General features: G+C 46.0%; 1 protein-coding gene across 1 annotated transcript in view; it reads right to left on the reverse strand.

The window, feature by feature from the left end:
* LOC144155410 (alanine aminotransferase 2) overlaps window positions 1–26,831 on the reverse strand; it is a 35,261-nt gene that overhangs the window by 7,536 nt on the left and 894 nt on the right. The window contains exons 2-9 of the mRNA XM_077686813.1: window positions 26,467–26,556; window positions 18,168–18,276; window positions 16,440–16,570; window positions 16,184–16,297; window positions 6,915–7,044; window positions 6,430–6,509; window positions 6,229–6,362; window positions 4,062–4,170 (exon numbers count right to left, since the gene is read on the reverse strand). Of these exons, the coding sequence (XP_077542939.1) occupies window positions 4,062–4,170; window positions 6,229–6,362; window positions 6,430–6,509; window positions 6,915–7,044; window positions 16,184–16,297; window positions 16,440–16,570; window positions 18,168–18,276; window positions 26,467–26,556 (897 nt within the window). The remainder of the gene's footprint in view (window positions 1–4,061; window positions 4,171–6,228; window positions 6,363–6,429; window positions 6,510–6,914; window positions 7,045–16,183; window positions 16,298–16,439; window positions 16,571–18,167; window positions 18,277–26,466; window positions 26,557–26,831) is intronic.

Below are 26,831 nucleotides of genomic sequence, written 5' to 3' on the forward strand. Positions count from 1 at the left end.
TGCAGAAACGTTTCACGGCCGCAAACACCACCGGTGATTCAATTTTGAGCAAAAGAGATGCTACCTGTTCACCTTGACTGGTATAGTAAGGATGGACAGGTAGTACATATATGGGATAAATAGAAGAGTGTTGCAATAAGGGTGCAGTTCGGCCCTTCAAGGATGCCCTAAAAGATGGCTGGAGCTCTGTCATACGGTAAGGGTAGCCTGAAGAAATTGCCATGCTAAGACTATATAATGTAATATATACTGTAATATAATGTAATATAATATATATATATAATGTAGTATATATGTAAGACTATATAAAGTAATGATCAATAACCTCGGGACAGCACAGCGGTTTGAGATAAGTGGCAAGGCAGTGGAAGTGGTAAGCGAATATATCTACTTAGGCCAAGTTGTGACCCCGAATCTCAACCATGATGCAGAGATAATTAGAAGAATAAGAATGGGGTGGAGTGCATTCGGCAGGCATTCTCAGATAATGAATGGCAGCCTACCATTGTCACTGAAGAAGGAAGTGTATGACAGCTGCATCTTAGCGGTACTCACCTACGGGGCAGAAACTTGGAGGCTCACTGAGGGTTCAACTTAAATTGAGGACGACTCAGCGAGCAATGGAACTGAAGCTGATAGGTGCAACATTAGAGAGTTTTAGCTGACCGTTTTCGACGGTCCGCTCAGGTATCGGCGGCTCGCTCGGCGCAACCGGAGCCAATGCCGTTCGCGGCCAAGCGCGCCACGCATGCGCAGTAGCGCTCCCGCTTGCTATCGGAGCGGAACGGGCCGTAAAAAACGGTCAGCTAAAACTCCCTATTAAGGGACAAGAAGAGAGCGGAGTGGGTCAGGGAACAAACGCGTGTTAAGGACATATTAGTAGAAATTAAGAAGAAATGGACGTGGGCACAGCATGTAATGTGAAGGCAAGATAACCGTTGGTCATTAAGGGTAACAGAGTGGATCCCTAGAGAAGGCAAGCGTTGCAGGGGGCAGCAGAAAGTTAGACGGGCAGATGAGATCAAGAAGTTTGCGGGGATAAATTGGTCGCAGTTATCCCAGGACCGGGATAATTGGAGATTAATGGGACAGGCCTTTGCCCTGCAGTGGGCGTAGATAGGCTGGTGATGATGAAGACTATATAAGCAGCTTCGTGTCGGAGAAGTGGGTGCCTCTGTCTGAAGACATCATTTTTGCATACTCTGGCTGCTCGGAAGACAAAGGCCCCTGTGAGCAACAAAGTGGTGAGGGACTTGTAATAATGACAGCGCCGATAAACCCCGTCGGGACGATGACCCCCGTCCCTTCTCGTGGCCTTGAAGTGTCCCCCTCCTTGGGCGGAAGCGATGAGCGGCCTCCGCGGACGCCTGCGAGTCGCAACCCTTTGTATGGGCCTCGCCAGCGGCTTTTTACGCGGCGTCGGGGAAGGCTTTGCTGTCCTCCTGACCTTCGGGGACGGCCAGGGGGGGAGCAGAGGTCAAAACCCTTATTGGCATGTGCGCTGCTGGGGGGAGGCGGCTTTCTTTGCACCCTGCTCGCGCATGCTTCGACGAGTTTGTCGAGAGCTGTGACTGCGAGCAGTCGCACGAAGACTTGATCCCGTGGCGGTTTCTGGGCGCCAGAGCCTTACGAATTCCTCGCCAACCGCGCGGCGGTTCGGCACCTTTTTTGGCCTCCGGGCCCCCATCAGGGATCGCGCCGCGATACCCCCCTTTGTGCGCTGCGGCACCTTTTTAATTGTAATTCAGTTTCCGTTTTGTCTTGTGCTATGTTTCGTCGTCTCCTGTAAATAAGTGTAAATAGACTTCTTCTCCTTCATCACCTACTGGCCTCGTCTCGTCATTGGGTCCTTCACCACCCTCCACGACGACACCAACCACCTTCAACAACGAACCAAACTTTACTGGACCCAAAGTGCAGGAGAGCATGATGGATGAAGCACTGCCAGGGGGGTAAAGCGAGCGCTGAAACCGTACGAATCATGGGTGCTGACATGATACAATTTTCATGGTTGCCAGAGCAATTGTGGTCAGCTTGCTAAAAAGTTGTTCAGCATTTAACTAAAACAAAGAACTGAAGCAAAATGCTTACAAGCAATTGCCTTGCTTTGCTTTGGCGCTCTTTGCCCTAGTTGGCCTTGCGCCATAAACATCCAACCATCATCATCACAAGCAATTGCCTCAGTAATTAATACTAGCTCTTTTAAAAAAGCTTTCAGCGTATAAAGCTGTAATTAGCGAACAAATAGTAGGTGCGCAGTTCAGTTTTGGTTTCGATTTCCTTTGTGGGCTAGAAAGTGGCGAGGCCCTTGCACATGACTTGCGCAGTGCGTGCAGTCTCCAGGTCATATGTGCATGCGTGCAAAACGTGTACAACTCGGATGCACGCGCTGCGCAACTGCCTTCCCGAGCACTTTCGAGGCCGTCATTCGTTGCTTCACGTTAAGCACCTTACCTATTGCCCCTGAACTTATGCCGGAACAGCGATTCCGATCTGAACTTGACCACCTCAAGTTCACTACAGGCTATGGAGTGGCAGCCAGCGGTCGTTCCCGTTGGAAAAGAATAAAAGCAGCTTTTATATGCGTTCCATTTAAGTTACTTTATGTATGGAATTTCGTACAGCTCTCCGTGCTTCGAACTTTTGCGCAAACGTTCGTGAAGGTACAACGCAAAAATATGTAACGAAATGCGGTTTATTTTTTAAATCAGTGACACTAAGGGAATATTCTCTCCTCACTTTGTGCGGCAAATTACTGCCCCCATTCAGTCCCGCAAGCTGTAGTGGAAAGCAGCTAGAAGTTGATGAATACAGACAGAAAAGAAAACTGCACATGCCGCTGACAGTATTTTGCACACAGGCACTGGCATGCCACTCCATTCAATGCCTGCGATCGACCGCGCTCTTTCGTTCCTGTGCTTCAAAGGGACCACGACTCACCTGGAATATCAGCGTTGGGGGGGGGGTAATAAAGGTTTCACATTCAGCTAAAGCCACAGTTCACTTCACTTCATTTAAAAAGCGTCAACCGCCTCGCAAAATGTCACAGAATGGCAAATAAAGCGACACGGCACAAAAATGCACGGAGATTATGACGGAGGTTCATTTTCTGTGCGGCTCCGTACGGATCAGCTGATTCCTTGACGTCCTTGCGCATGCGATCAGTCGCATTCGAGCTGGCGCAGAAGGGCTGTGTGAGCACTGCCACGTGTTGCTCAAATTCTCTCACTACGTATGTCGCGCTAAACAGAAAACACGTTGGTTACCTACCCACAGGAAATAAACTACACGATGCTATCGACGCCGCCAACACAAAATCCGCCTGGCCAGCGGGTGGCTATGTTACAATTAATCCCGGCATGCGTCGCTATCCGGATGCGGAAACGCCACAGCAGCACGTTGCCAGATTAATACTCATCATGTTTGCAGTCTTCAGTAAGCAAAAACTCAGCTGGCAACCTTCAAGTCGTCGTATCATGTCAGCCACTGGGTGTCGTACGGTTCCGATGCATTGGCTGAGCGGCACACTTTCCCTCTAGAGTCAGTATATTATCTCTATGAGCACTGCAGCCTGTGTTTTGTTTCGACAGCAACACGTCTTTCAGCAATGATGAGTGAGCAAACCGATGCAAACATTCTATTCACATCTCAATGCGACCATATTTTTTGCACTTTTTCACCCTTGATTTGCCCATTCCATATCTTTCAGTTGATATTTCTGTAGTGTGGGTGGATGTTCTCGTGGAACTTTACGGTTAGAGTGATAGATTGCGCATCCACAGTCTCTGGGCTCAGGTTCTGTCTGGTGCAAGCATATTTTTCTCTGTGACTCTTATCACCTATACCTAATCTCTATTTCATAAGAATAAAATATAAATGCTTCCCAGTGCCAGCCTTGTCATTCGTGATCATTTTTTTTTTTTCGTGCCATCCTTAGCACTCCCAATTGTTTTTTTTTTTTTTTTCACTTCATTCAATATGAGCACTTCATTCTCAAAATATAATCAGCAATACCATTTATAGATCACTTCAAACAAAGATTAAAGGCAACTCCGACTCACTTGTCCTAGAACAGACGAGCATAATTTTGCAGAAACAGACTTGAGCAGTACACGCTTAACCTCTGGATCAAGATTGATGATTTCCACATAGCCGCCACGCAATCCACACCTGCAAACGAATGAAAGACAACCATTTTTGAAAATTCAGAATTTGGAGTTCCACACGCCGAAGCTGCACCTGGGCTATAAAGTGCGCTGTAGCGTAGAGCTACCAACTCATTTCGACCGCCTGGGAATCGCTAACGAGTGCCGAAATCTCAATGTGCAAGCGTTTCTGTTTTTTGCCTCCAGTAGACTGAAAAATGGTTGCTGCAGCCGGGGTAGACATGACCCTCAAGCACAGCAGCACAACGCCTCAGCCACTGAGCCTCAAGGTGGTATACCTCAAGGTGGTATAGTTGGTGTTGACTCAGGCAAACACCATCTGGCATCACAGCGCCAACTGAGGACCCCCGCCCTGCACTTCCCATTCCTCTGCTGGCCTTGCACGTTCCTTCTCAATAAAGATTTTCAATCAATCAATCTTTTATGCACACAGCAATTCTAGAACTCTTTGTTGGAAGTCAAAAAAGTGGACAATTTTTCGGCTAGCACTGTTTCCGAAGGTGTCATTCAAGTGCAGGTGATGAGAGAAATAATTTTTATAGCTGCTTCCAGAATTCACAATTGCATTTCTTTTTGTTTTCCTTTAAAGCAGTCACCTGTGCATGCTACAACCACCAAATGCTGCGACTTATGCATAAGTGGCAAGAAATTAAAGGAGCCATGAAGACAAAACACAAGTTTGTGTTATTCGAAAGATTTCGTGTTTTATAGTGCCCCCAGTGCTTGTCCGAATGCAAACGATGCTTTATTCACTGAGAAATTAATTGATTTAAGTTAAAATTTTGATTTTCCCACTAAATTGTGCGTTTTCGTGATCTGCAATGACATCACAGGGCCTTGTTTACCGTTAGCGAACCTAGTGGCGCCACCACACCGCAGCAAGCCGTTTTCTGAGTTTGGTTTGTTTGTAAATGTATTTGTACCTGGCTTGTTTTGTTCATGGAGACAATCGTTTCGTGAAACATGGTGCTCGCCCCACAAACACGGTCACGTAAGTCATTGTCGCTTGCGTCAATCAGCCAGTGTCGTCTGAAACAACCCAAAAGCCCCACTGTCCTGTGCAGCTAAACCAAGCATAGTGCGCGCAGTACCAGCAGCAGCATACACATCAGTACTTTATATTTACGTGTGCTTTCGTAACTTCCACTGTTTGTCCCCCCATTCTTAGGGCTTTCAAAAGAATGAGCCCTAATGTTAAGCACAAATAGCTTGTTCGGCAAGCTTGTAAGCTCTGCCTAATTTGCGTTGGCTGCCCTCCGCCAATCGCAGAGCTGTCTGGTATGACATCATAGGTTCTGTTGCAGGAAATGAGCTAGTGGGTCGCATGGCCATTCCCTTTCTTCCTAATTATGTAGCTTATTTGAGCGAAGTGTGCGTTAAAAGCAGTGTCAGTATGATTCTAACCAGGCAATCTTTTGAATGAACCAAACTTGTGTTTTCTCTTGTGTACCGTTCGTAAGACTAACTGCTTATGGCAATAACACGAGCTGGCAATGAAACATCAGGGTTTAATCTGCTTCATTTAATGCACAGTAATTAAAGAGCTTAAAGACGTGTAGAGAAGGCGGTCCTTTTCTTCAGCGCAAGTGTCCAGAAACAAGTTGCTGCTACACACACAGACACAGCGCCATGTATGTGTGCTTCCCTCTCTCATGCTCTGGTTTGTTTTTTTACTGTTTAATCTTTTGAAACAAAACAAGTTAGCCCAAGCTTCCATTCTGGCAGCGTTGCTGCCACAAACAAATGGTCTTCACAGCAACTTTACCATCCTCAATGGGTGCAACAGGGAGAGAGAGGAGCTATTGTTTGTTCATTAGCTGAAAAGTGTTGTCTAAATTTCAAATTATGACTTTGGTAACAGAGTGAAAGCATACCTACATGCAGCCAGCCACAAGCGCAAAAGTTTCCAATTAGCTGCTCTGAAAAATGGTTGCCATAACCATGCACAATCCCCCCCTTTACTACGTACAAAAATGACCACCACGGCAGGCAGACAGGCCCTTGGCCACAGAGAGTGTCACCTTGAAAACGACACTGAAAATGACGAGCAATGTCAACTCACTCTCCCATGAATCCCTTGGAGGCAGACATGAAGGAAGCAAGCTCCATGTCCGCATATGGGGGCCCCATGTTGTGCATAACCTTCCGGAAGCTGTGGAATGCGGCCCCTTCAGCGTAGATGTTGTGCTGGTACACCTGCACGCACCACCGGCACGCTGTGAGACAAGGCTCCTCTAAGGGCCATAGCTAGGCCACCCCTCACCTCATCGGCCATGAGGAAGAGCTTGTGCTTGTGGGCAAACTCGATAACCTTCTTGATGTTCTGTTCTGTCAGGACAGACCCTAGAAGAAAGAGTAAAAAAATCCATTGAGTACTACTGTGAGCACACTTGCTTAATATGTATTTAACACGTGGCCACATCTTAAGCCATACAAGCATAGATAGAATAGAATAGATTAGAATAGAACTTTATTGCTGCGACAGAATGGCACATCACTAGAATATAGTCACTACAGAAAGGCGATAGTCAATACAGAGAAGACAGGTACCCTCTGTCTCTTGAAAGGAGGCTCAGAACACTACACGCTGTAGCGATCTGTGCTACAAACACCGCACCGCCATGGAAACACCTAAAAACAAACATTTTCTGGTGCCTGAGAAAGGAGTAAGAGGGAGAGGCGTGGGCCACCTCTTTCGTCATGACCCAGCCACCGCTCATACTGATTCAGCTTGGCAAGACCATTCACCTGTAGGGTTGCCAGGGTTAATGACGACCAAGCCACGAGGGTTGCAAACTTTCTTGGCTTCAGCAAGAGATCGCTCGAGTTCTTCGATGCTCAATGCCCAGTCATTCTCTTCATCCAAATAGTAATTGATCTGCAGCACACACACAAGGAGAGATGCTATAGCTACAGATGAAAAACAGCAGCATTACACAAAGGATTTTTTTATCATTACTTCAAATTAATAAGATCATCAAAATGCAGACACCATTACAATCGATTTCACTCGGTGCTTACAATGCTCAGCAGTTCCTAAGTAAAAGATCTGTCAAAATAACTGGCTTAATTAGACAGGATTAAGCCATTATCTTTCTAAATAATAACTTTCAAGACCAGCAAAAATGAAGCCTTTTTCAAGTGTGTACAATTTCCCTAAGTTGCTTCAAAAAAGGAAAGCCCCGTTTCAAGGCCGAACACCTATAAATTTTAACCTTTGTGCTCTGGAAACAAAAATTAAGCCGTTAAGCGCATACACATGTACTACCACTCAGTCACCACTTTGTTGTGGTATGCAATGCCACCAAAACATTATTACTCGCATTATTACTCGCACTCACGCTCGCCCCTCGGGCCTCACTACTCGCACACACTTCCGTTCACGCTCACCACTCCGCCCTCACCCCTCGCACTCACTCCCGCTCACGCTCGCCACTCGTCCTCACAACTCGCACTCACTCGCGCTCACGCTCACCACTCGTCGTCACAACTCGCACTCACGCTCACGCTCACCACTCATCTCCACCACTCACACTCGCTCGCGCTCACGCTCACCACTCGCACTCATCCGCGCTCACGCTCACCCCTCGCATTCGCCGCTTACACCACTTCGCACTTGTACTCACCACTTGCAATGACCACTCACACTAACTCGCAATCACAACTCGCATCCTTCACTCACACGCACGTACAAATATTTTCGGGCATGAAATACTGATTTGAGCTTAAATTTACCTTTCTCAGGAATGGGGTCTCCCTTTTTCCTAAGTATGTATTCGGTCGGTTATTATAAGCACGTCTTGATATCTCACTTTCAAAGCAGTAATCGTCACCGGACCCTTTTACGGAATGAACAAATTCTCGCAAATTAGCCTGAAGCCATTCATTTCTTTTTATTATTGTCTATGCTATTTCGCTCAGATTCTACAAAAGAAAGGAAACACTGAAAATTTTGACAGCGGTGGCAAACATAAAAGAAATAGTCCAGTTCGAAAGAAAAGCTTAGAAAGCTGTTGCCATCTGTAAAAATACTGGCTAGCGCGCGCAAATATTCCTATGTCGAAGCGCGCTATCTGCGCTACTAAAATTGCGGCAGTCAATTTTCTCTGGATAACCCTCCAAACGGTTTATTTCAAGAGTATTCCTAGGTGAAAAGGGCGCATAACGAGAGTGTCCTGCAAAACACCGCCACGAAAAAATTGAAAACGGAAATCAAGGTGGAGGAAGGCTATTGGAGCACTTCGCCTTGAGCGCTTTGCAGAGGCAAGCCGAGGGGGAGAGGCGGCGCCACGCGGCGCCGCCTAACTTTAGCGCGGGCGTCCTCGTGGAGACGAGTTGGATGGCGCCCGCCTCTCTCCCCGTCCCACTCCTAGGCTGCCGCAGAGCAAAACCGCAGCTTGATCCTAAACTACGCCGCCATGCGCCCGCACCGGGCACTGAGACAAGTTCACGTCGATACAAAATAACAGACAGAATAAGTCATCGGACACACACACGCACACGCACGCATGCACAGAAGCACGAACACGCACGCAGCACTCACGAACACAAACACGCGCACACGCACACAAACGCACACAAACACACACACCAACGCACTTGAGCACGCGCGTGCACACGCACGCATGTAGACGCACTCACGTGAACACGCACACGCACGCACGCACGCACTCATTCACTCACTCACCCACTCACAAATTACGCTATCCGACTGCCGAGAATGCTTACTATTCATCACACCACTCAGGGGTCACAGTACCCCTACGCCATTGGCACGCGGATGACGATCTACATACGGGGCCCAAAACGTGAGAAACACTAGACTGCGGAGCACTTTTCAGCGAATCAGCGCAGCAAGCATGACGGGGACTACAGTGTTTGGGCTGACCACAACGCTAAATACGAAAATAAAGCAGAAGCAATTTCGCCTTCATAACTAGCTGGTTGGCGACCGTGAACGGCCAGAATGAAAAAAGCAATATGCGGGAGCCCAGGTCCCAATTTCAACTTGGCCAGGCAAATTCACAAGGCTAATGGTAAATGACCGTCAATGACAACAGAGCAGCGCAAACACCGAGTATCTTACCTTTCGCGATCTGAAGATATGAAATCAATATTTCACGAAATGCGCGCAACAGTAACGATTCCAACTCCGCGATTCGGTAAGGCGGATGAGGAGTCAGACATAACGTACGATTCTTGTGAATCTCCACGAACGGATACACAAATTTCGGAGGGAGACAGGGAATTAAACGAAGGGGTGCAGTAGGCGAGTCATCATGACAAATACAATGTGAGGTGATGCTCAGGTGAGCTTACTTAGCTTGCTTGTGAAAGGTACGGACATCGGCGAATATGAGTCAATGCAACATTCACGCAACATAACGAAGCGTAAACATTTTAGTGAAGTTTGAAATAAAGCAGCAGCGGTGAAGTTTTCAGGTGTGTCAAACACCCGAAGCAAATCACATGCCTCAAGGCACGCACCGTAACTGCCGTAGAAGGATGTGTGACGCCAAGTCGGACCGCGTGGAAGCGAGCATCATAAGAGAGTGCCGCCGTAACAAGCAATGGCAAATACTGATACGTTTAATACGGGTGTAGGAACAAATGGTCCCGGAACAAATGGCCCCGGAACTTATGGTCCCGGAACAAATGGTCCCTACTCGAAAGTAGGAACAAATGGTCCCGGAACTTACGGCCCCGGTACAAATGGTCCCAGGCACATGTTCAGGCAAAATGATTCCATAAAACTCCACGTGGGTTCTGTTTAAATTTGTTTTATTTTGCTGGAGTGCAGTTTCTAATTTCTTAGGTTTGTTTATTTTTGTTTTCTTTTTTTTCGGATTTCGTTAAACCGGTTAGCTTAATTTGGGCGATTACAACGATTAAACGCGGTATTTCTGCCAACCACGCATTATTGTGAAAGTGCAGGGCATTCATTACACGATTAGCCCGTTTTCGGAATTTTTTTTTGCGTATTTTATCCGGCATTTTTATTTTAGTCGTCGCATTTTTTATACGTTCAAGACGAACATTCTTATTTATTACTTCCCTCTCTCTTTCGGTATTTGATTTTTGTAATATTTTCCTTTTTTCGGTTTCACACGTTTTGATTGTTTGTGGGTCCAGCCGTGTTCCAGGAAGCCGCACGTGTCGCGAGACGCCGCTACTTAGCGAGGGGGATGACAGGCACAGTGTCGAGACATGCGGACGTCTGGTCTGATAGCAAACATCAGCTGAGGCGCTGGTCAAGCCAGGCTGTCGCGACGGTCAGCACTGTTAAGTTCGTGCTTCTTATTTAATTAATGAAAGCCGCCGGTGGCTCATGTATTGGCGTCGCCTACGCTTCTAGCTGTAAGCTCAGTTCCTTTCTTGCAGCCGCAAAGACGCGAAGTTGGGGGTCGCGCAGTGCATGCTTTGTGCTCCTTCCTCTTTTGTGTGGCCAAAAGACTGGGGTGCTGAGCCCTATTCCTCTGTTGGTATGCGGTCGTTCGGTGACGAGCTGACGGGAAGCGAAAGGGTGCCGTCTCTAGTTTTTGACGATTTGCGAAGCCGGCGTCGGCGCTGTTCGTTGACGGTCATTCGCCTTAGGAATTCGCCTCGGGTTGAAGGAGCTCTTCTCGGTAGTCCGGTGGGCGGCGGCGTCCCAAGGGATTAGCCACGACTCCCCCACTGTGTCCGCGCGCGCGGCGACAAAGGCAGGGTGGGAAGGCGACGACACCGTAAGGTGTTAGCCGCGCGAAGACAGCTCTAAACGTTCTGCTTTGGCTTTTGGGGAGATTCCGCCCGCCAGCAAAGTATTGCCTATTTTCGGAGAAAAACCAGTTTCTAAACTTCAAGCTGTAAAATTATCGAGGTGCAAAATCTTTATTAGTGTTGCTTCGCTTGATTCTAGCTGCAGATATCGAAGCATTTCAGGTGGTGAGCACAGTAACTCAGCTTAGCCAACCCAATAAACCCTCATCGAGTAAAGTTCCCTTTTGAAATAGCGACAAAACGGCGAGCGCAATGCACCAGTACAGCTCTATGTTGACTGGCGGTCAACAGTACCGTCCCACTCACATTTTTGATACTTTACATAACCTAAATAATACCGTCACTGTAAATAGGCTCAACGCACTGGATGAAGTCAGACTCACTTCTCAAGCATTAACAAAATTTTGTATTCTTGCGAGTATTGCACGTCAGCCATGTTAATTTAAACAGTTGTGTTGCTCCACTTCATAAGAAAACTGCATTCACGAAGAAAATTACGGTAGCCCATTATTGTATTCACTTTAAACACCGGCCGAGGGCGGCCCAGTACACGCAGAGTTTTGATTGAAAGGTTCACCACTGGTTTGCCTGGCACTCGGAATAACAAAAAAGTACGAACAAATCAAGCACGGAAGATCGTACACGTGCGACAAAAAAAGGTTTGTATACAGCATTGAGCTCAAGCAAATTCAGCATTAGCAAATATACAGTGTACGAACAGACGCAAAATACAGTGTGCACAGATATAAGCATAAATATAAATACATTGACCCCCTCCTTCCCTCATGCAGGCGCTAAGGTGTAGTAGTGGTGGGACCATTTCTACCTACTTTGAAGTTGGGACCATTAGTTCCGGGACCATAAGTTCCGGGGCCATTTGTTCCGGGACCATTTGTTCTGGGACAATTTATTCCGCGTCTGGTTTAATACATATATATGTATACGCCAAGGCCTCGAAAATGAGCTACTGCTTCCACAACACGCAACTCGCCCATCCGAACTGTTTCGCAATCCTGATACGCGAATCTGTAAAAATCTCCGATACCTTTTCAAACGATTACGGGCACTCACAATTTGCGCTTCAGGACAGCCGGCCATTTGACAGCTGCAGCAAGCCGGACAATTATGTACACAGTACTACGGCACTACACCACGGTACTTCCTCATGCCTCCATCGCAGTGCTCAGTGGCCGGGAAGTGCAATCGCTTTATTGCAACATTACCGACACTAATTCCAACACAAAACGCTGCGAGCCAGACACATCATTCGGCGAGAGCGCGCGCAACAGCCCCTCAATGAGTCATGACAGTGGGAGTATCAGCGCATTATGGCGTCAGGCGTTCATAGAAATCGGATTCCTCAATCAACAGGTCACTGGAGAGTTGGTTCCACGGTGCATTAATTATAAAGGGGAGTATCTACATATTCCCGAAGCTAAAGGCAGTCGTTCTATTAACTAGTGGCTGTGTGTACGAGTGGAAATCGCCAGCAGCAATTGCCACAGCAAGCGGCTCCTGCGACGAATGCCAACAGTGAGTGATGCTCACCGCGGTAAGCCCCGCACATCGCGCAAGAAGCGCGCGTTCACTCGCCACTCATGAGTGGTGAGAGGAGCTCGCCGCGAGTGGAACTCACACTCGCGAGTGGTGAGTGGTGTTCACCGGGAGTGGAACTCGCACTCGCGAGTGATGAACGGGGTTCGCCGCGAGTGGAACTCTCACTCGCGAGGGGTGAGTGGGGCTCACCGCGAGTGCAACTCGCACTCGCGAGTGGTGAGTGGTGTTCACCGCGAGTGGAACTCGCACTCGCGAGTGGTGAGTGGGGTTCACCGCGAGTGGCTTTCGCACTCGCGAGTGCTGAGCGGGGCTCGCCGCGAGTGGCGCTCGCACTCGCGAGTGCTGAGCGTGGCTCGCCGCGAGTGGAACTCGCACTCGCGAGTAGTGAACGCGGCTCAACGTGAGTGGCGCTCGTACTCACTCGCACTCGCACTCACCAGGCCAAAACTACGGTGAGGCTCACTCACCACGCACTCATGAGTGGGGAGTGGGGGGTTTGTGAGCGCACTCATGAGTGAGTATGCCGACCTATGATTGTACCAACCTTTATCTTGACTACAATGGCCTTGCCATAATTGCACCAAAAGCTGTCAACCCCATCCTTCCAACCTTTTTCCAGCAGAAAACCAGTGCACAAGTGGTGACTAACAACCACTAAAGCCAGACAACCACTTGCGCCCCACCCTGTTTTTTGCACAGCACGTACCAAAGCCTTTGTTATCTTGACGCACCGTAAAGAACAAAACTCAATTTTCAGGCCCAAAGCATAATTTTTCTTTTCAATGGAGCCAATGAAATGAGAGCACATTTGACATAAACCTGCTTCCACCCATTTCCCAGAATTTAATTACTGGCCCTTCATGAATATAAAAAATAATTACGTGGCTCTAATTTCCTTATCTACTTTTTGTGCCGGCATCGTGCAGTTTCACCTATGTAATACATTATTTTCCTCTCAGCGGAAGTCTAGGGCCTGTATCTGTAATGGTTGGCAAAAGAGGAAACAATGCACCGCTTGCAGCCTCTGCACCAATTACCGTAATGAGACACACTGATTTGCAATGAGTTTTCATGGCATCTCAACCTACAAAATTATGGTTTTCATCCGTTTCTTGCTTAATATTGACTTTGTTCACACACAGGTTGAATATGCTAGCAATCTGGTAAACTTGACACTGCAGTGTCGTCATCACAGATGTCACCAAACCGGTGTGGAGGATAATGCATATAAAACAACACTTTCAAATGCGCTTTTTTTTGTTACGAATTGTGTTCAAATTTAGAGAAAAAAAAAAGGAACCTTTAGCATGGTCTACGCAGTCTACACTTTAATCTGGTTAACCCTGGGTCTAAAAAACGTTGCAGGTAAAAAACAAAAAAGAATGTTGCAAAAAAAACTAGAGCTAATTTTTATAACAATGCAACAAGCCACTAACAGTGGTTTATTAAATTCTTTCAATGCCAGCAAGAACAAAAGCCAAAACCCGAAGCATGTAGAAATCCACTTGGCACACTTCTAGTACACAATCTACAGCAACGTTTAACTGATCAAGAAAGCCAGCCACATTCAGAACGATGCATACTTCACAATGCTTTTACCCCACACATTTTGTATCGCAGCTGTGCTGGCAGCCTCCACACAGAAAATTAACTGCTGCTCAAGCTGCCATCAACTTGGAGCTGCTACATAGTTCTTTCAGATTGTTCGCAACGTTACAGGGTGAACGTCAGAGACAGAAATCTGTCTAATAGGGGATGACTAAAATGGTCTTTTGAATCTCACATGATGTGTTACTGGTCTCATGCATTTTACAGTCGAACCCGTTTACATCGAATCACCCAGTATATTGAACTATTTTTGGACACGGTACATTTACAATAAGAATATATAGCAAAAATTACACTTATATTGAAGAAAAATACCAGCGACTCCCAATATACCGAACGACGAATGCCACAGAAGTGCCCCCTCCCAAGTTGGCTTTCCGTCACGGCGGAGAGTTTTTTAAAAATTCCCTCGGCACACCCTAAAGTGGTTTAGCCCGGCCACTCATGGGCAGTGGGCGGCTCTCTTCCCCTTTCTCCCTATTGTCACTGCGCAACTGCGGTGACCGTGTCGTGTAGGGCGAGTAATTGGCGCCGCCATGCAAAAAATAGTTTTAGCTTAGTGTGTTCCTGTGTTACCGTACCATTTCCGTTGTACCGGGTCCCGACTGCGCATGCGCGTGTGGGCATGGCGAGGCAGGTCACCCCTCTGCAGAACGAATGCACGTATGCGCAGCAGGGTCCTGGTACAACAGAAACGGTACAGTAACACACTCAGGTAAAACTCCCTAATGATCCTGGCCCGCCCACTATGCTTGCTCAGGTGGCCAATCATAGGCAAGTTGTTGCTATGCTTTTCTCATTCATTGTTTGCGTCGTTCGTGCTTTGTGGGCTTTATTCCAACCTTTGTGGTATCTGGCGCTTGTGTCACTAAATAAAGGCTTATTTAGTGGCTCTAGCTAGCGTGAAGCAGTAGAATTTTCCTTTCACCGTGAAGCTAGCAATCGTAAATCGAGTCGAACGTGGTGAGAAGTAGGACATCTTGGTGGCGCACGAGATTCCCAAGAGCCCCCTCAGCACGATACGTGCCTGCTTGCGCATGCCGGTGATGACTTGCTGAAAATCTTGAGTGCAACGAACCCATTGCCGATGTTGAGTGTGGAGCAAGCTGTCGGAATGTCTGGCCACCGTTGCCTCACAATGGTGGCGAGTTTGTGAGTGTGGCTAATGGTGTCGTGACCACGGGAGAGTTTGAAAGACTACATTGGCGACACCCTTCTGAGCGCAAGTGGAAGCAGGCGCAACGAGAACAGCAATGATGACCCTTTGCCCACAACGTCCGAGGCGATTGGTGCACTGTCACTAGTCCGGCACTTCTTCACAAATGTGAAAGGTTGCGGTCCTTGCTGCTCCGACTCTTTAGACAATGCAGAGAAGTGCATACTGTCTCAGGCAGTGAGAGTGTTCTAGCAGAAGAATATACAGGATCATTTTGTGCGAACGTAAGGCAATTTCATCAATAAAGTGTTTTTATAAATGGTACGTGCTTTAATGACATCCAATTCCGCAGCCTACTCGTATCAAATTATGCCGTATATCGAACTGATAGGTGTTTTTTTGCGAGTTTGATACAACCGGATATGACTGTATTGGGCCTCTCAAACACGATTCTTTGAAGATCTGAACTTGTTGAACATTGTGAAGAAACATGTCCAGCCTTCATCCGCAAAATATCCTGACCAAATATTACTGCTTTACATACATCGGATAACTTAAAAACTCCCAGTAAACATTTTTCGTGCATTTGTGTGCTGTGAGTGAGCTAGTGTGTTGTCACAGTGGCCACATCACTGCTATTGGCCGGCTTCCTTTCTGTTGCAGCAATAAACGTGTTCAACAACCATTTGAAATAAAATCGCAACAAAACAACAAAACAGAGGATAAAAAGGGGATCTGCTGCAGCGAGCAAATGACTTAGTGCCTTTCTGTGCTGGACGCAGCTACAGCTTTTGAAGTGTTCCCTGGCACTAAGGAAAGAGATAGTTTTGCAGCAGCACTGCTGCAGGGCTCTACTTTAAAACTGCCACAGCGACAAGAAACTGCAACATCTTGTGTAACACAAGCGACAATGAACATAGGCAAAAAGGAGCATTACCTGATGAATCCCAAACTCCGCAAGGGTTGCAGAGTAGAGGGGATACTGAGGAATTGGAATCATTACTCCACTTGGCTTCCCATCCTTGTTCACGGTTAGCAGATTGAGAACAGACTAGAAAAAACAGAATTCCAGCTCAGTCATGACCACAGCCACAAAAACCGATGTTAGTATATGCCCTTTCCCATAAGAAGGCCAAAAACAACTCACAGCACTTCAACCAACTGCAAAGCTAGATAAAATGAGCAGCCCGTACCCGGACAGACTCACTGGCACCAGTCGAGAGAAGCACATCTTCATATTTCGCTTGGACACCATCTCGTTGACTTATGTATTCAGCAACATGCCTCCGAATGATTTCCACTCCAGCACTGTCACTGTAGGCACCTGGATGTAGCATCATGTGAATAACAAACGTGTGAACATTTTACATTTCATACAAACAAAAAAATATACTTCACAAGCTGACGTCGACTTGTGTGCGGAAAAAGTTAACCTCGCTACGCTACTGCAGTTCCATGGTTAACATACACGAAAAACACCCTGGTGATTTATTTGACGTTGCCTCTGCTACTCTAATATTTTTTCCTATAATCAGCACACAAAACTTAGCCAACAGGCATGTTCTCCATGCAAGGCTTCAGTGTGCGATTAACTCGATTGTGGAATTTCTGCATTATTTTTTATTACATACAATATTACTGAAATACTACGAGTCTGCCTTGGTGTTCCGAAGACTACTCTCCCTCACGGTTCGCACTGTAAAGGTAGACAGATTCTGCGTCCAGCTTTGAAGGCAATATAACTACTTCACACTGGACCCCGTGTTGTGACAAGGCAACATGGGCATTTTCTGGCTGCCGTCTGTCTCCAAGGCACAGTGGGTCCTGCCTCCTCTCCGCCCATCCCCCCCTCCCCTACATGTTTCTACCAATGAATATCGTGGCTATTGAGCCTGGTTTCAAGTGCGCGCCAGACATTCTGTCACCAGCTTTAGAGATTCCATTTTAGAGCACATTAGGAAGAATTACAGAGACAATACTCATGTTTGCACTAATGGCTTGGTGACGGCTACACCATCAACAGTAAGGATCTAGATCCCTTTGTTGCACACTACCACCTGAGCCCCACTTTGCCGGAAGACATTTATGATGGCTACTGAGCTGACTGCACTGCACGCTGCTTTTCACTATATTTTAAAACAGCCAGCCAATAAATGGGCCATCTTTAATGCTTGCCAACCGCCCGAGTGCTTAGCTCCGCGACCGAAAGAACAGCTGGCCTGGGAAATAAATTTCCTACACTTGCGAGCAATACGGAGGTGGCACAGCACGGAACTACAGTGGCTTCCTGCACACTGCAGCGTCCCCAGTAAAGTCGCAGCTCACATAGCAGCTTCATCCGCCCACAGTCTCTTTTTTCCCCCACTGCAACTCTAATCGCAAGAAAGGATGCAGAAACTCTGGCATCCTCCACTGCCTGGAAAGCTCAACTGTCTACATGGGTTGGCACAAGAGAGCAGTACATGCCCCAGTACTTAACTGATCCCTACTGCACCTTCAGGGTGCCATCTGGGCTAATCAAGTGTGAGAAAGCCATCTCCTCTTTAACACCACTTCGCTATGCATGCGCTATACAAGAGGCCATCCAGAATGTCATCCGCTTATGCCCAAAATTAATGGTGTTGGGCAGGCACTGATTACATATCTGTGTGGGCCACATGACATGGGACTTGAGGAATGCTTTGGGTGTTTGGTTTGGCCCAAGTCAGGCTGCACAGGCTACCAAAGCTGTTCTGGAGTTCCTGAAGAGCATTGAAGCTCTGGGAGGTTCTGTGTGACTGACTCGGTTTGTGTGAGCATCATTCCACATCATATTTCTTTCCTTCATCTGGTGTAGCGCGTTGGGCACAATGGCTTGGCTAACATCGCTTCCGCCATTGGGCATAGGCCTGAATTTTATGTTAAAAAAGTTAAATGCTTACCAACACTTTTTCCACCACAGCCATCAAGGATTGCTCTAGCCCGTGATTTGACATCACTTGGAAACAAGTCCCCCTTCAGCAGGTCTGGGATAGTGCACGCTGCTATAACCTACAAATAAAACGAGGAAACATTTCCCCACAATTAATTTGACACGTGTTAAAACTGTTTTGGCAAATATGAACTGAGGAAGGAATGCGATTTTATGTTTCTTCAAAAGCCCTCCAAAGAGTTTTTCTGCATTTAAACCTTACATTCAGCACATTACATATAAGACATAAGCCACACTAAAAATAAACATGCATTCAAAACCAGGCTTCTAGCTGCATCCTCTTGGCCTGGGCTTAAAAATTTGATGCCATGGAAAATAGAGCCAGACTTGCCTGTGGAGAGTGGCAGGCAAGTCTGGCTCTACAACAGTCTTTACTTTATCTGATCTTTACAACAGTCTAGCAACCCTGCCAAAACAGGCATGTAACAGCAGAGCTGCCACCCGGAACAACGCTGTGTGTTGTACCCACATCAAGCATCGTGGTTGCACGTGTGCAGCGCTCACAGAAATCGCACCTGATTCAGCCGTAAAATGGCGCATGCAGCATGGCTGGCTACAGAGACTCAAAGAAAAAGGGGCTTATGCTGCAGCAGTGCCTGCACCAAGCAGGACAAGTGGACGACAAATGTGAACTTCCACTTATGTGATGTACCTACATTTGAAGCAAAGCACTCCCCGCTATGCTTTCTAAGCTGTCACTTGGTCTTGTTGACAGCACATGGATCTGAATTCGTTTTGCTTGTTTGTCTCGCACACTGTCAACTTGCAACAAGGCAACTTTGTAATGTCCAGCTGTGTTCACGAAATGCTTTTTTCAGCTCCTCATGTCCCATTTTGTTCACCGTGCAACCCAGAGGCACATATGGCCCTGGCATTACCATATTTGGTGCACTGTGTTAAAAATTGAACAATAGATGCAAATAAAACACACTGCTAAACAATGCATTTTCAAGCCAACTGTGAGGTTAAATCCCTAGTGGGACCAACACAATGTTAGAAAGCTTTTCACCACGGCTGGGGCCTTTGGCAGATGCTGTGTGAATGTGTTTCGAAACTGCAACGCTGTCTTTTACTAATCGCACTTATTCAGAAGAGTATTCTAGTGAGCGCAGAGCAAGACCAGACCATAAACAAAATCTTAATACCCTGCACAAGACAATGAGCCGTTACCTCTGAACACATGGTTCTCGGCGAGGTGCTCAAAAGCCATTTTGTGTAGCACGGCTCATTTATTGGTGCAGAGATTATTTGCAGCTGTTTGTGCAAATCCTGTGGGCCCGATAGCAGCTGCTATCTCACCTTCCCGAGCTTCAGAGTGGTATGCACGCGCACTCATCTGCGAGAGCAAAGGTAGCGTGGTAGCTCTTAATCTTAGCACTCACCAGAAAAGTTCTTGGTGATAAGAAGCACGGCTGCCCTGTCCCTAAAAGGGTGGGTGACAAGAGGAGCTAGGACAATTATGTGCAATAGCTTCCTTCATTCTGCACAGTAAGGGACCACCTTTCCATGATGCACAGATTTTAGCTGCACTGTTGTTTCTGAAATATCAACCCTCAGTGCAAGTGACACTGCGACACTAGACAAGTGCGCACAGCCCCATGGATGGGGATCTATTTTGCTCTTTTTTACCACCCCCAAATTTCCTCTCGCATGTATGCATAACTTTATATGTGGAATTGCAGATTATTCCAAGACAAGCAGATTATTGGTCGGCGAATAGCATCAGTACTAATCTTTGCAGTAAAGTTGGGCGTCAATCAATCTTTATTTGGCACCAGAAGTACAGATGCCAAGGACACATGCAAAAAACGAAAACTAGACGAAGGCTTGACAGGGTCTGTGCCTCCTGATGGGCAATATGCAAATTTTTCCCCGAAATGCAGCTTCACCCCAACACGAGTCATGCCCTGATGCTTGTGTGGTCACCGCCATCGAATGCAGTCTTCAAAAGCAATCATGAAGTGAAAGTTTAGAAGGTTTACTGCTCAATCGTGAACCCCCGCCATCTAATCATGTGAGCGCCCTTGCGTTTCCAAGGTCAGGGCATGTCAAGGAGGATACGATAACAAGCAAGAGGAGAGCACTCCAGACAACCTAGCCGCTATCTACAAGTAATCAGATCGGTAGATGTGCCTTGACCTACAGCAACATGGTTTCTTGGCTACCCTTTTCCCTAGCGTCACTAAATAATATTTAGTGACGCTACTTTTCCCCTAGTAATTATTTACGTGCGAGTAAAGTGGGAGCTTTGTTTATATATTTTGATAACTGTTGGTACATTCATTATCTGAATAAGCACAACCCAATTACATGGTATTCTTTTTTTTTTTTTTATGAAGACTGGAAGATTTCATTACAAGGTCAACAGAGCAAACAATGAGCAAAGGGTTTTTTTTTTTTCTTTTTTTTTTTTCTTTTTTCGAGGCACAATGTGGGTGTGCGGGGCAGGTTTAACGTGCGAAAACACAGTACACAAAGTTCACACAGGTGGGTAATTGTTTTGCAGTGTAGCATTAAAAAACATGCATTGGTGTCATCACCTATTTGCTTCCTTAGGAAGCAGTGACGGTGTGCCACAGTAGAGAAGACTCTCGACTGGTCAGTTCACCCACTCCTCATTATAACCTTCATACCCTTAGCTACTATCCTAATGTGACTTGCAACACACGCTTGTTTATTGCATAACGTGCTAGCTCACAATTTCCTGCAAAAAGTTGTGCTCTACTAAATTTCGTGGCTCATATTGCGGGCACAACTAAGGAGCCCTTTAGGCCCGCTTTGGAGCTGGATGCTTGTTTCAGACGATGAGCCTCAAACATAGGTTTACATTCGACTAGAACTGGTCAACTATACCCCAACCAGACTCTCAATGTTCCAGTGAGGAAACAGGCGACCACGGTTTTTGATATTTCTTTTGATTTTGAGAGCACAGAGACCAAGTTGAGTGGCCGGCACATTCCTGCCACTCTGTTCTTGTCAATCTGAGATCTGTTTTGAACAGCATCAGCCAATTCATACCCACCGGCAGGCGATGTCACCCAGTGACATCATCCAGCGAGTAAAGAAAATGCCTCAGGCACAGCATCTCTATATAAATTTGTTTTAATTATCAAACATAGTTTAGTTTACATTACACTTAACCTAAGTGTTTTTTTGCCATGGCAAGCACAGCTGCATGTCAGTATGTGAACCAATCATTTTTGTGGCTCATTCCTGGAGGCAAAGTTCTTACATGCTTTCAATAAGAAAACAGTAGCCATTATGTGTTTAAAAAAAAGTAAAAATTAATATGAACCTGTTTCATGCTTACAGCTTGCTTACACATAATGCTCATCATCATCAGCAGCCTGCTCAGGTCCACTGCAGGACGAAGGCCTCTCCCACTGACATCCAACCGCTCCTGTCCTGTGCCACTCGAGTCCACAGTTTACCCCTGAAGTTCCGTATTTCATCCCTCCATCGTGTTATTGGCCTTCCCTGTCTTCTAGACCCGTCTCTTGGTGCCCGCTCTGTTACCCCTATCATCCACCGGTTGTCGGTTCGTCTCACTACATGGCCAGCCCAAGTCCGTTTCTTTTTCTTTATTTGAACTATGATCTCTTCTACTCCAGTTTGTTCTCTGATCCAGGTAGCTCGTTCCCTGTCCCTGAGTGTTACTCTTAACATTATTCGTTTCACTGCCCATTCAGCCAACCTAAGTTTGCTTTCTAGTTGTTCAGTAAGGCGCCAAGTTTCGGCTTCGTATTTCATCACCACCGGTATGTACTGGTTGCAGATTTTTCTTTTGAGTGACAGGGGTAGCTTACTTTTCATTATTTGGGAGTGCTTGCTGAGTGCTCCCCAGCCCTTACCTATTCTGTGCCGGATTTCTTTCTCGTGGTTGGGGTCAGCACTAACCATCTGCCCGAGGTAGTTATATTCTGTTACTTCTAGCGTTTTGTTTCCTAAGCTGAAGAAGACGATGATGATGATGGTTGATGTTTAATGGCACAAGGCCAACATGGGCAAAGAGCACCAAAGAACGAGTTATTTAATAAGTGATACAAGCGTAAGTACTAAAACCTGCGAGTAAAACAAAGTGAAATGACACAAAAGACAATTCAGATGACTGGTGTATAGGCCCAGGATGATTACATGCAATATGACAAGAGCTGCAGAAATTTAATATCAGCTAAAAACTCAACACGTTGACTAGAAAACACTGGTTTGTCAGCTAAAAAGTATGATGCGTGCAGTGGAATGTGTTATCTGTAGAGTACACGGAAATGTTTACGTCTTGTTGAGTAAAGTGCCTTGCATGAGATTAAGACGTGGACTACAGATAGGCCCTTCCCACACCTGCTACAGAGGTCTTGAAGATCCAGTAGCTGAAGAAGAAGTTCTTGGCATGGTTATTCCTCATTACTTTAGATTTATTAATATTTATTTTTATCCCCACGGCCGTGCTTTCTGATTGTAGTTTCTCAAGCACTGTTTGCATGTGTTCTGCAGTCTCACTCAGCAAGACTATGTCGTCCACAAACATCAAATGGCTCAAGTCCCATGTTTTCCAAATGAAGCTTTCTAAATACCCCCTCCAAACATGCTGTGAATAGTTTTGGAGAGGTGGTATCTCCCTGCCTTACTCCCTTTTGGATCGGGATTTTATCGCTTTGCTTGTGGAGGATAATCCTGCTCGTGCATTTCTTATATACGTCTTCTAGAAGTCTTATGTAGGTTTCCTCTATTCCCTGGTCTTTTAGTGCTTCTTAAACGGCTGCGGTGAGTACAGAATCAAACACTTTCTCCTAATCTAAAAATGCCATGTAAAGGGGTTTAGTGTATTCTGCAGATTTTTCTATCACTTGGTTGACGACATGGATGTGATCCATGGCAGAGTACCCTTTCCTAAACCAAGCCTGCACTCTAGGTTGATGGGAATCCAGGCTGTCACCTATGCAGCTAAGTATAACTTTGGTAAACTGCTTGTGAACAACTGAGAGTAGGCTGATAGGTCTGTAATTCTTGAGGTCCTTATTTATTCTGATTCATAAGGAGGGAGATCCCAAGGACCTCAAGAATCCCAAGGACACATAATGCTACGCCCTGGTAATAAAGTGGGGCGACATGCAGCGCTGTTACTCCTTTTATCAGTACCTTACATGCCTTCTGCTTAAAGGATACTTATTCCCGTTAGCTCTAATCATTTAAGTGGATCACACCAGTCAGTAGACTTCCCAATTTCCTGTAGCTGAATCTGCCATACTGCCTGAATGTTCTATGCAATAACCCTGTAGCTCTTGTTTGCAGCAAAGACCAAGCTAAAAGCTGATTTGCTAAGCTGCGTGGTCATGAAACAGGTTCTTTATGCAGCAAGTGAAAACTGGCCTGCCTACCAATGGCATACTGAGCTATGCATTCAAACTTCATTTCAAAATACAAACGCAACTATGTACAATCTTAGCGCATCAATGTGGCCCAGGAGTCATGTCAGCCCATTAAGTTTCAAAGAAACCTTTACGGCCATAAATTTTCACCCAAAATGTACCATTTGGCTCTTTGAATACTTTGTCCTCACTGCTTAAGAGATTAAGCTATCGTCACTTTTAACCTTAAACTTCATTTCACGTTATTTAATTCAATTCAAATTTTAGGGGTTTAATGCACGAAAGCTACACCAGGGCAACATGCGCCGAAATATTGACACATGGGAGTTTTCGGTTTTTGCTTCCATCAGAAAAGCAGCCACCGCAGCCAGGATCGAAACCGCGTCCTTGGGCTCAGCAGCCTTAGCCACTGAGCCACCATGCAGTTACCACACAACCACACAACAGTCCCCTTTACCTTTCTTGCACAATTTCTTTTTTCTGAAATACTTCCAAGCCACTTAGATCACCCTAAATTCACCCATTGCAAAAGTCCTCTCTCCAGTGATTTCCCTACACACCCCCTTAAGTTTTTTTTTTTTTGACGCCCCCCCCCCCCCACCTCTTGAATCTCCCAATTTTACTCGTCAATTATTGAATTAAACGTCTAGGCAGTTTGGTCAAGCCCCAATAAAAGGAGGAGTGAAATACTGCAAGACAGAAAGAGAAAATAAGTTCCTGTCTACTTTAGTATAAGTGCAAGGAAAGCATATATCAGCAAGCTCTCACCCAGGGTATCTGAATAAAAAAATATTTCAAGTGAGGCCATCTTTGACTTGAACAGAGTGTAGTAAACCCACATATAATTTACTTTCTTCATTGATTTGGGGCTGTTCTTTGTTTACAACTCTGATCTTTGAAGAAGCGCTTTCAACATTTACATTTAAAATTGGAAATTTGGTGAGGCGAAGGGCTACGGAAGCTAATCCTGGCGTTTTAATAAATTGTGAGCGTCAAAAGACAATCGGTGCCCACTTTATAAGTGCCGCATAATTCGTGTACTCCCCACTATTGTTTCTAAAATTTAAATCTCGTCATTGGCCCTGGCAACAAGTTCGAAAATGTCCGTAACGTTGAAAAATGGCCAGACATTTAAAAATTGAATACTGACCTTTGGTAAAAACTGAATGTCTAAAAAATAAGCGTTTTGCAGGTTGAATAGAAAACGCCGCCTCCCAGGTGTACATAGAGAAAAAGGGAAGCATACGTCACGGGGATGAGCATTTGGTTAATACACGTCTATTATTTAACTAGTGGACTAAAAAAGAAATAGTTTGTATAGTTTATCTAGCCTCCCACCTTCCCTGCCCCCTCCCCACCCCAGCCATTCAGACATTTCCCTTCGATTCAATTTCTGGGGAAACCCCTGGTCCTCTCCGAAGTGAACCAGCTGCATATAGTATAGTATCCCGAACACCAGATCAGTGCCCTATCCTTGTGTGGACCACTGAAATGGTGAGAATAAGTGCACTTGTACAAAGCGCACTTTGGAGTGGATATCATCTGCAATGGTGCTTTGACTCGCATGGAGAGCAGGTCCTTTTTATCCACGCCGCTGTTTTAATGACCAGCTGTTGATATTGTTTGATGCCCAACTGCAAACAATTACTGCTGTTTCAGAGGCAGACTCAAAAGTTGACATTTAGGTTTGGGCCAGCGCAGCTAACCTTGCATATGAGGCACACCGTAGTGGAGGTCTACAGACATGCTGCCTGGTGTTCTTTAACGTGCACCAAAATGTTATCCCCACAGGCATTTTTCTTTTTCACCCACACGCACAGGCTATCATTGGTTGATGGCAAAGGGAGCTCAAAGTTAACAGGAGAGGTTGTCTCACATTCATCAGAACAGCCCACCAGGGGATAGTTGCATTAGTAGTCGCTTCCTGCACAAGCACTTGCCGACTTCACTGGTGCACTATGTGACGGGGTGATCACTAGCGAGTCTGCTACGGCTTACCAGTGTAAAAAAGCCTAGGAGACTATCCTAATTTACGGGCAGTATCAGCTGGTGGCACAAAAGCCAAATGCAACTACAGCAAGCATAAAGGCCAGTACATGTTTAGCATCTGTGCTGTCTGGCACCCTGATTACAGGTTGTTTTTTTTTCTCCGAGGCCGTTACGTTTCACAAATCCAAAAGCACCATTTACCTCAGACACTGACACGTCCGGCAACAGCCGAGATTCACTTTTACTGCATCTTTTAGCAGAGTTGGCAGCTGTCTAGCCAAAGGATTCAAACATGATTTGTAGTAGCAGTTTCTCAATTGAAAAATAAGTTGAATAACTGTAAAATAACACAAGCAAAAATTGTTTCACGTTGTACTGCTGAATGAAATTTCATGTAGAACGCACTGTTGGGCAAGTTGGTGCATATTTGGTAAAACTTAGAGCGTGACAGAACAAGGATGACAGAAAGACGACAAACACAAGCGCTTGTGTTGGTTGTCTTTCTGTCATCCTTGTTCAACTGCGCTCTAAGTTTTATCAAAAGAAATTTCATGTCCATGCGTTAGCCGGGGTAACAATAGAAGTGCTGCAAAAGCCCACATAGGGTTTTTGCAGGTGTCATTAGCTGCTGTCCTATGAAATATACAGCATGCATGACCTGTGAAACAACAGCGGCAATTCGCTGTGCCCATGCCAACAGTAGTAGCAGCAACAATGAAGCAATAACACAGACAAACCATGCTAGATAGTTCAGCCAGTAATATGTCGTGTTCCCCTGTGGTAGAATGTTCAGGATAGCTTGAGATTAGAAATGACGTGTTTAATGAAGTGACCAGTACAATGCATAAAAACGCCAGCCACAGCGCAGGTCAAAGTGACATCCAAACAATATACCTGTCGGAAAAAGGTCAGTGGCACTTGTCCCATTGCGTGGCAATCGCCTATATTGGCCCGAATCACCTCAGTAAAATTGAACTTCTTCCCCTAGAATGAAAACATGTGCAAACAGGGAAGTTGAAATAGCGATAGTAGCAGCAGCAAAACATTGGCACGATTGCAGACTCGATCCGCGCTGGGAAGCAAGCGGTTACCCGCGATATGACAGCAATCAAAGCACAGCACATCAGGGAAGTTTTTAATAGCCCTACTGAATCAGAATGTAACGTCTGCGCTGCAGCACATTGCCACAGCCACCCTACGCTGAGATTGCTCGTAACTCGATGCGGCCGTGAAACGACGCGCAATCTACACTCCGCACT

The sequence above is a fragment of the Haemaphysalis longicornis genome, unplaced genomic scaffold, assembly GCF_048455015.1.
Source record: "Haemaphysalis longicornis isolate Haplotype H1 unplaced genomic scaffold, Haemaphysalis longicornis Haplotype H1 scaffold_1, whole genome shotgun sequence".
NCBI classification, from domain to species: Eukaryota; Metazoa; Arthropoda; class Arachnida; order Ixodida; family Ixodidae; genus Haemaphysalis; species Haemaphysalis longicornis.